Source organism: Serinus canaria, chromosome 3, assembly GCF_022539315.1.
Source record: "Serinus canaria isolate serCan28SL12 chromosome 3, serCan2020, whole genome shotgun sequence".
Taxonomy (NCBI): domain Eukaryota; kingdom Metazoa; phylum Chordata; class Aves; order Passeriformes; family Fringillidae; genus Serinus; species Serinus canaria.
The window spans coordinates 68,902,593-68,919,943 of NC_066316.1; the positions used below are offsets into that span (position 1 = coordinate 68,902,593).

Here is a 17,351-nt window from a genome sequence, read left to right on the forward strand (position 1 = left end):
AATGAGGAAAATGCAACCTCAACAATGCTTTTGTCTTCTGAAGATCTGCATTTGGTTTCCTCTGCAAAATGAGCATTAACAATATGTTCTGCTGTCCCTGTTTAAAATATCACTCATCCATGTTTCTGTTCTTAAGATAAATGAATAATTAATTTAACTTATTCTCCTTTTTTTTTGTTCAGCAGGCATCTGAAAGCAACTTGAAGTGTTTAAAGAAAATCTCAATAGTTTTCTGATGTTGTCTCCACACACTATTATTTTGCCAAAACAACCTCACTTTTCATCTGTCAAAACAGAGAGTTGCTTTGTCCACAAGTCAGAGCAGTGTATGTTCTAAGCCTGCAGCTCTTTCCAGTTTCATTTTAATCTAGCAATCCTTTAAACACTAGTAAATCAGACTGCAGGGAAATAAAGCCATGATCTCCACTGCAGAAATGAACTGCAAACATCCCAAATTAAATACGGCTCCTTATTATTAATGCTAATTGTCTCACCATGTCAGCTCCTCTTCCAGTCACTGCACTACTTCATGACTACTTAAGCAGAGGGTTTCTTATCCCAAATTCGTTGCCTTCTGAAAAAATTCAGAAAGCTGGAACTCTCTTATCAGGCAAAACCTGTGTAGAGTTCCACGTTACAGAAAATCAGGCAAGAAATCCAGCCATTCAGAAATCTGTGAATGTAGAATATTAGTATATCCAAACCAAGTAGATTTTAAAAATTCACTTATTAATGCAAAGTCTTAGAAACACATTTTAAATGTATAGTTCTTGTATTAATTTCCCACTGTGACTGTTCAACAGAACAGGTGATTTTTGCAACTGAAGTCATTGTACCTCAAGCAAGTCAGCAGGGGGAGCAGGCAATCAACTTGGGAACAAAATATACCACAGTCTCTCCCTTTAATATGAGGAAATATGACACAGTCTGTAAATGCTGCAATACTGCAACATGAAAGCAGTGAGCATTTATACAGAAAAGCAGGTATTTACACTAACACATGGTTAAGCCATTTTCTACCATTTGAGCATTTAATGCCGTGACAAGTAACACTTCCCTCTCCAAACCTTCTCATTTCTTCATAGTTTAAGTACAATTGTCTCTGCATTTAGATTTTACACTCAGCCCAGCATAATCATATTCACAGGACAGAGCACAAATTAAATGATCGAACAGCAGCCATTGCAATGACCCTACACATTCTGAAACCACCCCTGCTTGAAAAATGCAAAAGAAACTTAAAACAAGGACAACTGTTACTTGACCAAAAGTCCCTTCCTGGAAGCCAACCACAGAACAGTTATTTCCTCAAGTGTGCAGGTTTGCAAAATGACAGCTAGGAGACATAAACTGCTCCATTCATTTCAGAAATTTATTAATTTAACACCATAACAGACAATTTCACTTAATAGATTATTTTACTATTGGTGATTCGAGAACTAACACAGATCTGTTCATATCTTGCTCTGCATTTTCTCTCTGAATTTAAAAAAAAATCTCAGCTGGTTAAAGCTGCCAATTACCTCTAGTTTTTTATTAAACATTTTTATAAAGAATTTTACATTTAAGTTTGTGACATGCCCTTAATATTCACAAGCTGTGTAAAATCAATTAAATAATCAAGTTAGCTTGGGCAAAGATCATTTTATAAACTTATTTTTAATTTTCACATTTAATTCAATAGAAGTTTCTTTAAATCCTTAGTCACAATGAGAGTGTTTGTTGCATTATATCTACTACAAAAGCAAAGATCAGTGGCAAGCAAGCATCAGGTGGCATTGTACAGACTCAGTACAGGATGATGGCCCCTGTCCTGAAGAATTCATGAGCCTCTAGACAAACTCTAATACCTCCTTGTATGATCAATGACCAGACTGGTAAACAAAAGCACTGTAAGGGGACTTACACTGCTAACTTGCATCTTGTCTGCTGTGGAAAAAAACCCAAAAACCTACCATCTTCAAAACTGTAAAGTGACTTCTAGTCTTTAACTTCTACCACTCACTACTGGCCAGTGATTCAAATGCTATATCAGCAGTAACAAGTATTGTATTTTAAGATCAAAAGTAATTTTATGAAGTTTCCCTTGAAATTAAGGAGTAATCTATGACTTCTTACCTGAAACTCATCAAAACACAGGAGAGCAGCCTCTCTGCTTATTTCCTCTGCCACAGGTGCAATTGGGTCGTATGATTTGGCCATAAATCCTGCTTTTCTCTTTGGTAAGTTCTGCTTAAGGCGATGTATTCCTTAGATGATACAACAGAAAAGAACAAATATTTCTTATTTCTTTTTCTAAGATAGGAAGAACAAATTATTTAGCTAACAAATAAAAAGTAAACTGGTCCAGTAAAAATAAAAAAGCTTCAAACTTAATCCAGTTTCAAGAGGCTAAAACACTTTACAACCACATCCACACAACAGTTAAAAGCTCACAGATTTTATGATTCTTATTTTGTTTAGAAGGCTGTAAAACAAATGTCAAAAACATCTTGAACGCTATGCATCTAAACTCTATCTTCTATAAACTCATACAAATTGCAGTTTTATCTTGTTCTGAAGGTACTCTTAGAATGTATTTAGCTCAAAGAAAGCAGACCAAGCAATGCAGTTATACTTCAGCACATGAAGATGATAATGGCATAAGGTAAGATTATTAAATCCATACTTTACTGTTTCATGGATTGTATTGCATCTGACTATAAACATAGATTCAGAAAAAAAAAAGGATCCTGCAGAATTTGTTAAGATTATGCACAAATGACAAGAAATGGAAACAGAAAATATCAAGTGACCCAGCAATGATTGAAAAGTGAGCACTAAAAAGTGGCTCGTGTTATTTACACCAGTGAAAGCTTCCCAAGAAAAATGTCACAACACTTGCAAAATGCAGCAAGAGTTAACAATTTAACAGTATTTTAAGGTGATAGAATTTAGAAACAGAAGCAAGTTGTAAAATCTCTAGAACAGCACTCCTATCAAAACAAAGCACCTTATTCAGCTGATCAGAAAATTATCTGAGACTTAGGATGTACTTCTTTCTATTGCTTTTTTCCTCTAAATTACTGACAGTTATTACTAAGTTATTCAACCAGAATAGTCCCCATTTTCCTTGGCATTTATATCTGATTTAGTTATTGCTTACCCAAAATACAGAGTAAGTTTAACCTTTACATTTTCAGTTTTAGCAATTGCCTTCTTCAGATTTCAGGTAAGCTAACTGGCACCTGGAAAACATTTAGTTAAGGATTTCATTCTAAGCAATATACTCAAGTTATACATACAACCAGGTATGTATATTTTTCTTTCAGAAAAGATACTTGAGAAATAATATGCAATTAATATCTATGCTGGTATGATAAACAATGCTATCATGCATTAACTTTTCTCCTATTTTGTTTGCTTTTCTTAATGCTTAAACATTTAAATAAAATTGCAGTGATTAATATGAATATGAGACAGACTTTTTAATAGATACTGCATCTTATAAAATTCTTGTCAATACCTGTGTCTGCACTTACTCTGGTGAACATCCAACATGAAGCCATGAAAATGGACTCTCTTTTTCTTTTCTACTTCTAAGTGAGAATAGAACATGTCCATCACCATTGTCTTTCCTGTGCCTTCAAGTAAGAACAATAAAAAATCTCTCAACAGGTAGTTAATTTAAGAGTAGTATGTACTGATTACAGTAATGACTGTTTGTCAGCTTGGCCCTAATGAAACTCTAATTTTCCACAGGGTAAGTACAAGACCAGACTGCTGTGAGGAACAGTTATGTTTCCTGTTCAAAAACTTGGAAGAACTAGATTTTTACTTTTCTGTTTTAAAATACAGACGTGGCCCAAAGGTTGCACAAATTACTCCCCATACACCCATAAAACATGTTAGTATTTCATTTGGAAAGCAAGTATGTTTTCATGCTGCACTGTTACAATTAGAATTTATGAACTCTCTCCCACAATTAGTTTCCAAATTCTTAAATTGCATTCTTAGATATTAGAGAATAGGTAACACTGAAAACAACTACACATAGTAATGTGGTCCAATCAAACAGCTTCCAGCACTGAGAGTGTAATTATATTAAATAACATCCTGATGTTATACCCAGTAAGATTCATTAAACCAATAAAACTACATAAACATACAGCTTTCAGACACTTCAGAATTCGAATAGACATGAATTTAGAAAAAATTCTATTGGATGCAAATGATACTTACCAACATCTCCATAGACATAAAGACCTTTTGGGGGGTTGGTTTTGGCAAAGAGCTGCAAGTCAAGAGAAAAGAGTAAATATAGATATGGGGTAAAATAAAAGCAAGCACATGGCTGTGATAAAGTAAGAAAGAAGCTACACTTAACCACAACAGTAGCACTAGGCAGCAAAGTGTAACCTTGACTCAGAAAATCAGTACTGCAAAGCCCATGAACATTGTACATCCTATTCTCTCAGCTTTGAATATTAAACCCAAAATTATCTCTGGTTTAAACATTATTAAAATCAATAGAGTCACAGTAAAAACATGTATCTATATGCACATGCATGTGTCTGTATATGTATAAATATATAAACATATAAAAACATACTTTCAAAATATGACTTTTATTAAGTATTTTTTCAAGTGAGTTACTTTCATCTGGAATGAATATTACTTAAAAATTTTAAATTTGTTATTATTCTTCAGGACATATGTTATGACACCTGATACCTATTTTACTCAAGTATATATTTTTATGCAAAAACTTCCAGTAATGCTAAGACTTTCAATTTCCCCCAGTACTGTGCACAGCCACTTTCAAGTATAATTCAAAAAAGAAACAGTTTCTAAAAAAACTGAAAATCTTAACAAAATTCTATCAAATCCATGAAACTGAATTAACATCCACAAAACACATTGCAGAAGAGTATTTGCTTATTTTAAAGTGCTCCACTTTCAGAGCTCTATGGGCTGAGCCAACACAGAAGAAAATTAAAACTGCAACCCTGCGGTGTCATTTGGAGCAGGGTAATTGCTAAACAACTTGAATCTAAAGCACTTTTTCAAAATACAGTGCTGTGGTAAAGAAATAGAGGAGTCAGTACAAAACACTAATTAAATATAAAAGAAAATGCATGACCAAAAAGTAGGAGGTAATATCTCGGGTCTACAGTACCAGCTCACTCAGAAAACATGCAAGTATGGCTCTTACACAAGAGCTCCTTTTAGATTTAATTTAGGTCTCTATTAATAGGGTAATCAAAAATTTGTATCATCAATCTGTGGCTGCAAAGGGTTTCAGATGTTTGGAAACTATTCCATTAATTGACAAGGCTGCAGCTATTTGCTAGTACTTTGAAAGCATTGTAAGACAATTTAATTGTTGAATATTTTTCAATTCAAGCATGTACTTTTTAAAGAGCTTGTGTTCAATAAAATTACTGATGCTTAAAGTTACAGGAGAAAAGAAGAAACAGACAAAAATCCAACTGAGACATTTTCAAAAGAATTTCTTTGGATTTAGTTTTAGACTACCAACAAACATTTTAACAATATAATAGACTATCATATTCAATTTATTATACAGAAAGGCTGCGTTAACGTGATTTGCAGTTTCACAAGAAGCGGCACAAAGCCAGAAAAACAAATCAATGTGTAGAGTACAGCTTAATGCCTACATTTTTGTACCAATATTTTCATTGCAAAGCTTTTATTAATTACAGTTAACTACTTTAATATTTGTCTTTTTATGCATACTTATTTCCAGATAACATGTTACAGAAAAAGGGACTTTGGGTTTGACTAAAGGAAAAAATATAATGGCATGGGGTCCATAAAAATTGATTTAAAAATTTAAATTTGATTCCCTTTGAAGACAGCAATTTTTGAGCAATATCTGATTCCTAAAAAGGATGGATACTGTGGCAGATCCAAACATATTTGTTGATCATCTCTAAAAACAAATCAAATGTCAGAAAACCTTTTTTCCTGTTTCAGCAATTAAAGAAGTTTGTAGAAAATATTTTACATATAATTCTAAACATCACACTATTGATAGCTTTAGGATAATGACTTCCTCATTCCTATCAGATATTCTACAACTCTAAGAATTTGTTTTTATATTCTTTGGTTGTTCTGGTTTGTCTTTTTTGTCTTAACATGCATATTATTTCAAAAAGTAAAACTTAATAAGTAGATTTTTTTTTTTTTAATACTGAAAACTCAGATATCCCATCAGTTTCAAGCTATTTTGCATGATCCTAAAATGTATTTTTTTCTTTTTGTTTTAGTTATTCAAATGCATCATCTGAAGCCTGGAAACTGTCTAAGAAAAAAGGAAATCTCAACTAGGATTGCTGATAAAATCCCATCACCATTGAATTCAATTATCATAGCAAGTAGTCAGTCAGGTATGTGGGGGCAAAGTAAGAATACTGATCTTGGTTCTATGCAAACATACACTCTGCAAGAAGGAGGGAGGAGATCTAATGCAGAAGATCCTCCAGTCACCCTAAAATAAGGATATTCTACTTTATTTCAGGCAGGAAAGGGAGAAAAGTAGGAAATGTAGGAAGACAAACTAAATTAATGATTTCTCCTTGCTCATTTCCATATCATCCTGAGGTACATTTGGGGTCTCAGCATAACAACGTTAAATTTGTTGACAATATGTTTTCTTTGGCAACAGTGGTAAGATTTAAGGATGTTAAAGTTAATATTTAAAAGGTACTAACCCAAAGATATTAAGTCATAGACAAAATTTGAGTTTGAAGGGGAGAATATCTTTAGTAACATGAAATGTCTCCCCACCTTCTCCCCTGCTCAGACACCAGAAGAAAGCAACTAATTTCCTGGCAGTATTTACAGGCTGACTGGAAAAACTTATAAGTGCAAATGCATGTCAATACTAAGATGGTTAATTAAAATATGCAAAATTCAAGACAAGTCTCCCAACAGCAGAATCTTTTTAAAATCCTAACAAAACTGCCTCTTTCTCCCACTCTTTCAAGACTCCTTTTTGGCTGAAGACATTTTCAAGGTCTTGAATGGTGTTTACTATTGTTCATACCTCTTTTCAAAACATGACCTCACTTATAATTGAGCTTATTTCAAGTCATTAGTACAGCAACTCAACAACTCTTAAGATGTCCCAATTGGTATTATTTTGAAAAGCTGGAGATCTGAAATGTCTATGCAAACTCTTACGGCCTTGAACTTCAATTCAGAGGATCTCAAAATATCTCAACATACAAGACCATGCTTTCACCAAGTTGAAGATCAAAGTCCTTGTTCAAATTTGAGGAGTAATTTTAAAAACAGAAGCCTACTTGGTTGGCAGCAAGACTAATTGTTTTTTCCCCTGAGATTCATTCTAAGCTCATGTCCCAAAAAACCTACAACATAACAAAATAGAGTTTTATTTACCATGAAGCAAATGGCGTCTGGTGTGTCTGTGTGCCCCAGACTACTCATTTCAAAAAGGTTTGGCCTGTGAGGTAACACAAGTGTTCTGGGTAAAAAAAAACCTGAAAGGCCTCTATTGTACCTGATATAAATATTTGCTCCCTAATCCTACTTTTACCACAGTTTAGTGAATAAAACTATTTAGAGAAAAAGTGACAAAAGAAGAACCAAGCTAAAACCAAAGCAGACCATTCCTGTAATGGTTCAGCAGTGCAAGAAGTTTCTGTTTCTGGACTAGTTTCTGCTATTTTGGAAGAGGCTTCTGCAATTCTATCACAGAAGAAATCAAGCAATAAAATAAGGAATATCAGACTATAGAAAAGGCTGGTAGAGAGATGTTTCTCTTCCACCGCCCCTTTTTCTTCACCACAACCTCTCAACCACTTCCCTTCAATAACAGAGCCAGAAAAAGGAGCACACTTGAAATGCCAAGCATCACTTTTTTTTTATTTTGAAAAAGCTGCCAGTAAATTAATTTCTTCTCAGAACAGGAGATTTCATACTAAAAGTGGGCTATTCAAGTTTCTAGAAACCTCCTGAAAAAGCAAGAAGTCCACTTACAAAATACTAAGTATAACTGATAAAGTATTTTATTTTTTCAAACTATATCCTTAATTAGTTTAAAAGACACCAATTTGTTTAATTTACATCTATTAAAACTCACCAAGTACAAAACAGAAAGGAAATCCAATGGTTTTATTACACAAACACAACAGTATTCAGTTACAAAGTATCTGGTCTCCATGAAAGGAGACTGCCAACAAGCTACTCAACAAATATAGGATTTACCTGCATCGTTAGTATTTCCTGGAGAAGCTTTCTACTGGTCAGAATGAATTCCACCCATAAATCTACACAAACCCTATTCAACCAGGCCAACTCCAGACAGCAGTACTCAGCACCAGCTCTTCTTGGAATGAAAAGCTTTAGCTCTAACTGAACCAAGTCTGCAGCAGCATCGCTACACTGAGAGTCCATAACAAAAAACCAAGTACATTGCTTACTCAGGAAACCCCTCAACAGATGCAAACACATGATAAGCACATGATTTGACAACTACCTAGTCACATTTGTGACTTATTCTGGGGAAACCTTCATTAAGATGGTGATTACAACTTTGCTGAAGCAAAACCTGGCCTGCACTAGAATTTAAATTATCATCTGTTTGGCTTCATTTTATCTCATAAGGAGCTCTGTTTGAACTGGCAAATTGCTTCCTCAAATATAGAAGAAGAGGAACAAAGCTGTTGTGACTTCTTCTCCCTGAATCATGATTTCATTTAATTACATAAGCTAGCAGACTTTGACAGATTTATGCAGAAGTCAATGCTCTCCTCCTTTGCTGAGGTTTTGATGTATGGCATGGCACTATAGTGCTCAACCTGTTACCAATCTTAAGATTTCCATAGAAATATCAAACTCCAGAAGAAAAACCTCAAACTGCAATTACACTTACCCCTGTAGCAAGTAGTTCTTCAGCTGCTTCTCACTGACTCACTAGTTCATCAGTGAGCCATACAACAATTTTCAAAAGCTGGTTTAAAATTAAAGCAATGTTAAATGAAGAACTGGAATGCTTTAAAGGAAGTAGTGAAAAAACACACTCTCAGGTAAAAAATGGCATTTAAGTAAGAAAGTGTTAGTCTGGCTTTACTGCAATTAGCTCTGTTACGTAGGGATATAGCAGCATCATATTTCCTAAATAGAGTAAGGTTGGTATTTGTTCTCTGCAATACAGGCTTTCTTCCCTATTCACACTTCCCAATCAAAGAATCAGTAAATAACAAACCCACATAATGCTTGATCTACAAAGCCATGACACCTGCTGTAACAACTAACAATGATTTGGGGCACTCCAGTTAACACAAGTCAGCTCTCAAAATTATTCTCCAGGGCAGTGCTTTTAGAACTTAATATCCATATGTCCACAACTTCTTGCCAGAAAAGATCAAAATATTCTAGCCTACTGATCCTCAGGTTTGGCAGTAAAGGCAACGCCTTCATCATAACAATTTCTTCTCAGGCTTTGGCTCCCCTTATCTCATGCTAGATCATTTAGTCTTGCCCTGCAACCTGCAAACACGACAGTATTTGTGCCAGGTAAGAGAACAATCTGGTATGGTTAGGTAACAAGTTTAGAGTAGCATATTTAGATTTATGCTCATGAGACGAGGAGTGTTGTGCAACGAATGCTTAAAAAGGCTGACATGGAGATTTGTTAGCAAGGACTGCAACAGACATTTATTGACCATAAATGTTAAAGTTACTTCTGATGAAAAAAAAAAAAACCCTTCAGTGGTGCAAGAAAATAGTGAAATCAAAAGAAAAACTCAGAGTCTAGCTGGAGAAAACGCTGACAGACTCCCTCCTGCAGGGACAAGGAGGTCTCTCCAGTTCTGGCTGGGAAAGTGCAGGTGAGACAGCAATGTATATTTTGCCATGCTTTTTCCCCAGCACTATACTTTTATCATCAGACTTAGTCAAACATCCCACTCTTGTTGTTTCATCTTACCACAGTTTACCACTGTGCTGACTGAAATATATTAATCAGGTGCAAATGAAGCACATTCACTGGGCATTCAACTTTTGTGCACACCTATGCCAAATATTTAGAAATGAATTAAATGTCTTATCTGCTCTGCTGGGTGCTACATTTGATTTTCTGGGATATAAACTCAGAGCTACAAAACAAGAGGCAAGGAAAGCTGCAAAGGGAATTTCCACATCAGTTCTAGTTGCTTCCCATGAGAATGTGCCATACCAGTGCTATCAGTATTTGCAGGTGCAAGGCCACCAAAGCAACAATCTGAGAATAACAGCATGAAAACAAGAGACACAGAAAATACTGTCAAAGACAGTCCAGAAAACATTGTGTCAAGAGTGTCAGGGAAAAGTTACAGTGATGCAACAGCTGGCTAACAGCACTATAATTGTTAAGGCAATGTGCAACAGGGATATGTCTAAACTTTTCTAAGTCCTTTGAAAAGAAACTGTCATGCCCCCAAAAACAGAACAAGGGTGCAGATTATACCAAGGCCTTCTTTCCTTACCTCACCTGGAAACTAGCAACATGGAGAAGAATTGTTTTTAAAAGACATGTTTTATACATATTATAATGTGGAATTATTTGTGGAATACCTGTTAGAACAGAAAACATCTGTGTTCAGTTTATGTAATCCAAACACACAAGTATAATACCAGTGCTTGGGAATTAAAACCTGGTTTAGGCCCCTCTCTCCTATAGTCAAATGATGTTTTTGGAAAAGTAGGCAGTGGGCATAACTAAAACCACATTAGATTTTCTTACAGAATTATTTCAATAGTATCTAATTTGGCTACTTCTGGAATGCCACTGGATTTTACAAACAAAAAAAAAAAAAAGAAAGATTGAAACATGAAAAACGATGTATCGGGAAAGATGCATTTGCAAAAATAAGATTTGTGCCTTTGACAGAAATTTATGCATTTTAAGTACATTCTTATGAGCAAATAAAAATGCAAAAAATATTTTTATCATTATAAACCTCACCTGTGAAAGAACACTTTTTGAATCAATGCTGTAGCCTTTAAGGCTCTCATGCAATTTCTGCAGGTGCTGCACAACTCTTCTTTGTTGCTCGTCATTCTTCAGCTCTTGATGCTTAATCAAAAAATCATAATGTTCTAAAGGTCCATTGCAAACCTGTAAGGCTCTGGCATGAGCATCTGTAGGAGTAGCAGGGCCTGTCTTCTCATCTGCCTGAGCTGTGTAGGCTGTAAAAATAAAAGTAGCCAATTAATAGAGAAGTTCTTAAAAGCATCTTCTTATAAACAACACATATTCCTAGTTTACACAAGGACATATATACACAACTTACCTATGTAACCACTGGTTACCCCTTCATTTTTCATTAACTCGATTTCTAACTTTTTACTAAGACTAGTAGTATGTTTTAATATTCCTTTATTTTATTAACAAGCATACATTATAAGAAGTCCAACTACAGAGATAGTAAGATTTGGCTGAGTTGTTGCAAGCAAAGTTTTGACCCCTTTTTTTTATTTCAAACTGGGGTAAAACCATTTAAATTTCCAAAGTGCATTTCCCTAAACAGATAATTCTTTAGGTAGAACTTCAGAAAATATTTAAAAGTCAACAAACAAGAGACCAAACCAGGAGTTCTGTAATGAATTTGAAACAACCTGTCAAACACCACACTAAGCAAGGCAGCAACTCTGAAGCCCTGCAATGCCACAACCTGATCTGCTGGCATTATCTTCTGCCTAGAAGAGACAGGGACAAGCCCAAAAAGGAGTACTGTCAGAAACAAGACATTAAAAAAAAAAAAAAAAAAAAGTCAGAATTCCTAGACATAAAACAAGCCATAACTAGGGAAAGAAACAATGCACCAGATTACAAAGAAGGCTCGCCAAATCATTAATATCAGAAACAATGGCATGCACTGGAAAGTTGTTATATAGCATTGCCATCTATAAAGTAGGAAAGTAAGTTGCAAGTGAACATACTTTTAAGCAGGTACAAAGCAACTGGAAAAAGGATATGTAATAAATAACTACTATATTTAAACTAGGTTGTATATCTGCAGTAGAGTTTCAAAGAGGGCTCAGGATCTCATCTTGGTACAACCCTGAATTTCCATCCATGCCATATATGGAAAAATAAAGTAGACAGACTGGGAACACAAATAACAGAAAATCAGGAGAGGGCTGCAGACACTTTGGGAGGCAAGTAAATTCTGACAAACTGGACAAATAATCTAATAAAATTAGGATGTAATTCAAGAGGGACAAAGCATGTTATTTAGAGGAAATAACTAACTCAGGAGATGGGGAATGACCAGCTAAAGAGTATCTCTGCAAAAAAGGATCCAACAGCTACATGAGATCACAAAATGCCAGTGCGACAATATCATTGCACTATTAGAGGAAAAAATAAGCTAAAATAAAATAAACACAAGACCTCCAATATAGATACATACAGAGAAAAAAACACCCAGTTTCTCCATAAAAAGACAGTCACTGTTTATATCTGCAGCCAATAATTGCACCAAATTCTCTTGTTCCTGGAGGAACTGAGTTGCTGCTTTGAATTAAGAGTAATTAGCTCATCCCTATCCAAAGACATCACATAAAGAAAGTTGAGTTCAAAGTCTTGTTAGTGCAAAAGTGCGAGTAGAGAACCTGTAGAGAAGAAAAACATATAGCTCTCTCCAAATACATACAGTGTAGTGAGAAAATAAAAGGATATGGTATTAATAAAGATAACTTAATAACTGTAATTAAGGTAGTGAAATAGATTAATAGTGTAGAAGCTGTAAAACTTCCAAAGATTTGGGGTGAATTTTAAAAATAAGTTTGATAAAAATCTGTCAGGAATAGGTCAGCAAAACCTGACTTGCCTCTGACGGAAAGGGGAAAAGGAAAGATTGCACAATTATAGAGTGGCTTGGGTTGGAAGGGAGCTGAAGTATCATCTAGATCCAACACTCCTGCCATGGGCAGGGACACCTTCCACCAGACCAGGTTGCTTTCATATCGTTTTCTACTGTTCCATTCCCAAAAAAAGTCCACGTCAGTCCCGTGATCCATACCTCTGAACTGTCTGTGCCTTTGCAGTACATAGAAGGGGATGGCCCTGAGAGCTCCAGTGTGCCCCCTTATACCTATAAATTCTTAAGTTCTTACTGCTTGCCACAGGATCAAAGAAAAAAAATAAGCTGATTTAGGTGTAAGCAAGGGTTTGTGGCTCATGACCTTCCTGGCCATGGACAAAGCACACCAGCAGGACTGCTGAGAAGCATGGGGTTTGTCTCAGATTACATGCCTCACAGCTAACCATCCTGGGAGTGGGGGAAAGTACTCTGTCATTAACATGTGACAGAGGTGGAGACTATGCCCAAATGGCCATAGAGGGTGTCCTGGCACAAATCACTCACTGTTCTCCTAATGTAATATTGAACACTGGGATTTAAATATCATGGGAGTACACTAAAAGGAGACACCCAGTAACTGGTTAAGTGATAAACTCACACCTGTAGCTGCAAAAGAAAGGCAGATGCTACTGAAGAGCATGTGGGGTTTTAGAGATAAGTCAACAGAAGGCAGCTGTACAAGTGATACGATATTCTAAGAGACAGAAAAAAATGGGCACCTTCCATTCTAACCTGCATTTTGTGGAACAGATTGCAAAATCTATTACTCAACTATAGGAATCACCTATGATTGAGTGTACTAACGGTAGTGCTACAGCCCTCTTCTCCACACTGCAAAATAGGGGTTTTCATTTATTCCTTACTTTTTCCTTATCTAATCTTTGTATTACAGAAACTGCAACTCAATTATTTATTATTTATTATTTTCCCTTCTGAAGTCTTCAAAGTGTTCTGGATGCAACTATAGAAAAGTACAACATCAATTCACTGTTCATACAGTTCTACACAGAACAGTGTAAAATTAGACATGGTTATCCACAACCTACCTTTCCCACCTTCAGGGTGCAGGACAGTGTTGGATATTACCACATTTAATCAGACGTTCCCTGCTTCTTTAGATTTGACACCAAGCTGCAACTTTTTTCCTAAATTCCTGTTCCCAAAACATACATATGTCAGTATAATCTCACTTTCTTTCATACCACATAATTAGGTCTTTGCATGTGCCTTTCTGCTTGCACATACAGGTATCACAGACACAGCTGCAGTGAAAAGCTACCATGACACAGCCAAAAAAAAGAAAGAAATCTGAGGGAAAAAAATCTCACCACGGCAAATAAAACTTATTTTAAAAAATGGCAATCTGGAATTATAAAAAATTTTCTTTCAAGTGGGGGACTTACGACATATTTGGTAAACTGACATTAATTTACAACTGTAAAGATAATTAATGCCTACATAAAATTATAAAAAGTGTTCTTAACTCCAGGGACTTTCTGACCTGGAAAAAACAGCAAATTGGAAAACTGATCAATGTGTTGTTGAGTTTTTCTACTGCTACTTAGAACTGATGTCTGAGATGACACAGAAAAAGGCATGTGAGTTTCAGTGACACAGCTTATGAAAGTAAAAGTCACTTCTGAGGCAGGCACTAGACTTATTTATTCAAGAAGACAAACTGAAATGGAAGTTGTGTTGTGGCATACCAAAACTGATCCTGACAGCAGCCAAGAGGCTGAGAGCACAGAAGGGTAACCAAGCTACAAGGTAGAGAATTAACACTTCCCCCTTCCTTCTTTGCTGTTAATTACTGTTTTTCTTAAAAATAGAGAACATTTCCAACTGCAAAGAAATGCAGAACTGCGAAGAGTTGTGATAACTGCATCTAAACCAAACTCATGTAGGTTACAAATGCACCAAAATTCAGTACCCCAAAATCACCCAAGTGCCACCTTTGCTGACAGTCATGATCAAGAAGCTGGAAGAGCTTCTACTAAATCAGTGTTAATGCAAGGTACAAGGATCACATCTGCTTCATTACTGCTCTGCCAGCACAATCTGCCTCGAGAACTTTTAACAAACCCTGAAATCTGTGTGGAGAGAGGGGGGAAAAAAGGCATAGAATTCAACTTTTAAAAACTGTCATGCATTCAACAATCTAAGCTGAAGTTCAGAATATCAGTTTGGGTCACAATGAAGCCAAACTGCTTCAAACCTTGAAACTCTTTGTGTAAAGCTGTTAAAACTGCCTATGAAACACAACTGCCACGACAGAGAAAGAGGACTTGGAAGTCAGAAGGGCACTTTCATCAACAGGCAGATGGTGGTATCAGAGTCCTAAACTTGAGATTAAGCCAGTAATAGAACTGCTGCAAAATGCTTCCTTCTTAGATGACACCACAGTGACAAGGAAGGGCAATGGTACAGTCTTGCAGCTCCAAAGGTTATTTTTCTATGTGAAAATAGGAGCAAAGGTAGCAAAATATCAGAAAGAACTTTTTCTCATTTTAGTATCTGTAAGCAATAATAATGTTCTCTTGTCTCATCTTTTATTAACTACATATGCAAGTTTTGCAGAATCAGTCTCAAACAGGTAAATTGCCCCATGATGTACAAGGATTTGGATAAATTTAATGTGTGTTAAAGTTAAACACATGAATAAACTCGCAGAAGAACAAAGACTTGTCATGTAAGCTTCTTGGGAAAGAGATAATGTGCTAGGTATAAGCTAAAAATACATCTATAGTCCTATAATACACAAATGCTCCTTTCAAAATATTGCACTATGATTAATGATAAGAATGTAAGAGGAGGTGATCTGAAGAAATTACTTACTTTCCAGAGCTTAACAGAAAGCTTAAAAAAAACCAAAATCCAACCAACCATATTGGGGGGGGGGCATACACACTACATTATCTGCATGAATTAAAGATGATAGGCCAATATAATGTAAAATTCATAAAAGCCCCCTGCATGCTGAAATCAGGTGTTCAAACCAGAAGAAGCAGCTTGCACCTAAGACATAAGGACAAGGATTTGCATTTTTGTCTCATTATATGACCTTAGATGAATCATTAAAGGCCATTCATTCGGGCAGCGTATGACACAGTATTTAATCTTCCAGAGAAACATGAGTTGGAACTAGAATTCTACTTTTTGCATACGTGCCTGATACATTATTCTGCTAGAAGATTACTTGTATTTTTTCCATGCACACCCTGTTCCACAAACTGACCTATAGACAACCTATAGGGAGAGACAAGAGAAGCATACCAGTGAAACTGTGACTTTACAGATAATACTTGTCATGTCTTTACTTAATTAAGGAGAAGGTACGCAACTCTGGAAAGCAAATCACAAAAACAAAGAAAAGACTGGTTTATAAACCAGTGATCATAAAACCAGTATTATAAATCAATTCCATGATGGCAGCCCATCCCTGCAGTCTGACGTACTCAAACAACATATACAAGGACTACCTCTTCTTTAACATGGAAGCTGACAAACTGCCTGAAGCCCCTGGATTTGCTCAGACAACTTTTTCTAAATGCTAGTATGTTGGTTATAAAAAACCACCTACACAGAGTCCAAGTATTAGAACAATATAAAATAAAACACACGCAACTACAGTACTACCTGCAGTGCTTGTCTACTTTTCTTAGGATGTCTTGTCTATTTTTCCTAAGATAAATATTCTACAATCTCAACATAATGCGTGGATGTGGACGTATATCAATCCTGGGACCCACCAGCCACCAGCAGAATCTTCACACCTTGGCCAGACTGGCAGAGGACGAAGAGCTCTCACTGAAGAAAAAAGATCTCTACTCCTAACCTAAGCCTCTGTGGGAACCCAGCACATCACTCCTGATGTCCGGAGCTACTGAGAGAGCCCCTGAGGGGGCTCGGGGGGCTTTGGAATGTTGCCAAAAGCACTTGGTGGCTTGATTTTGATCCATCTAGGGATGTGCCACCGATGTATGAGGAGATAGAACCTGTGGGAATTACCCGGGTGCTAATGGTGAAGGGAAAAACGTAGTCATAGGGTAAATTATAGATTTTAGGGTGTTGTACAGGGCGGTTATGGAGGCAAGATGGAGGAAACAGGGCAGGTCACAAGACTCTTCCTCCTTCTTCTTGTCGTCCATCTTCTGGTGTTGTGTTGGCACTTGGGGATTGGTCTGGGGTAAGAAGGTATCCGGTGACGAGGGTGATAGGTATTGGGGGTAAAAGGTAAATATGATATACGTAGTTTTTGATATAAAAGATGTGCCTGCCTTGGGGGTGGCCAGAGTGCCTTTGGCTGCCGTGCTGGTCAGATCCCAGTCGGGCAGAGAAGGGACTTTATAGATAAGATATAATAAACAATTCTGAAGACCGAAAAACTCTGGAGTCCAGACTCATCCTTTGTGACACAGCCTGCCAGAACCATCCTAAGCGTGCGTGGGGACAGAGACAAACAGCCGAACCCCA

General features: G+C 36.3%; 1 protein-coding gene across 3 annotated transcripts in view; it reads right to left on the reverse strand.

The window, feature by feature from the left end:
- Positions 1 to 17,351, reverse strand: part of AFG1L (AFG1 like ATPase) — a 64,486-nt gene that overhangs the window by 46,415 nt on the left and 720 nt on the right. For 2 of the 3 annotated variants that reach the window (XM_030236273.2, XM_030236271.2), the window contains exons 2-5: positions 10,976 to 11,199; positions 4,222 to 4,273; positions 3,522 to 3,623; positions 2,119 to 2,249 (exon numbers count right to left, since the gene is read on the reverse strand). In XM_030236273.2, coding sequence (XP_030092133.1) covers positions 2,119 to 2,249; positions 3,522 to 3,623; positions 4,222 to 4,273; positions 10,976 to 11,199 — 509 coding nt within the window. The remainder of the gene's footprint in view (positions 1 to 2,118; positions 2,250 to 3,521; positions 3,624 to 4,221; positions 4,274 to 10,975; positions 11,200 to 17,351) is intronic. The other variant, XM_030236272.2, reaches the window with a different exon arrangement.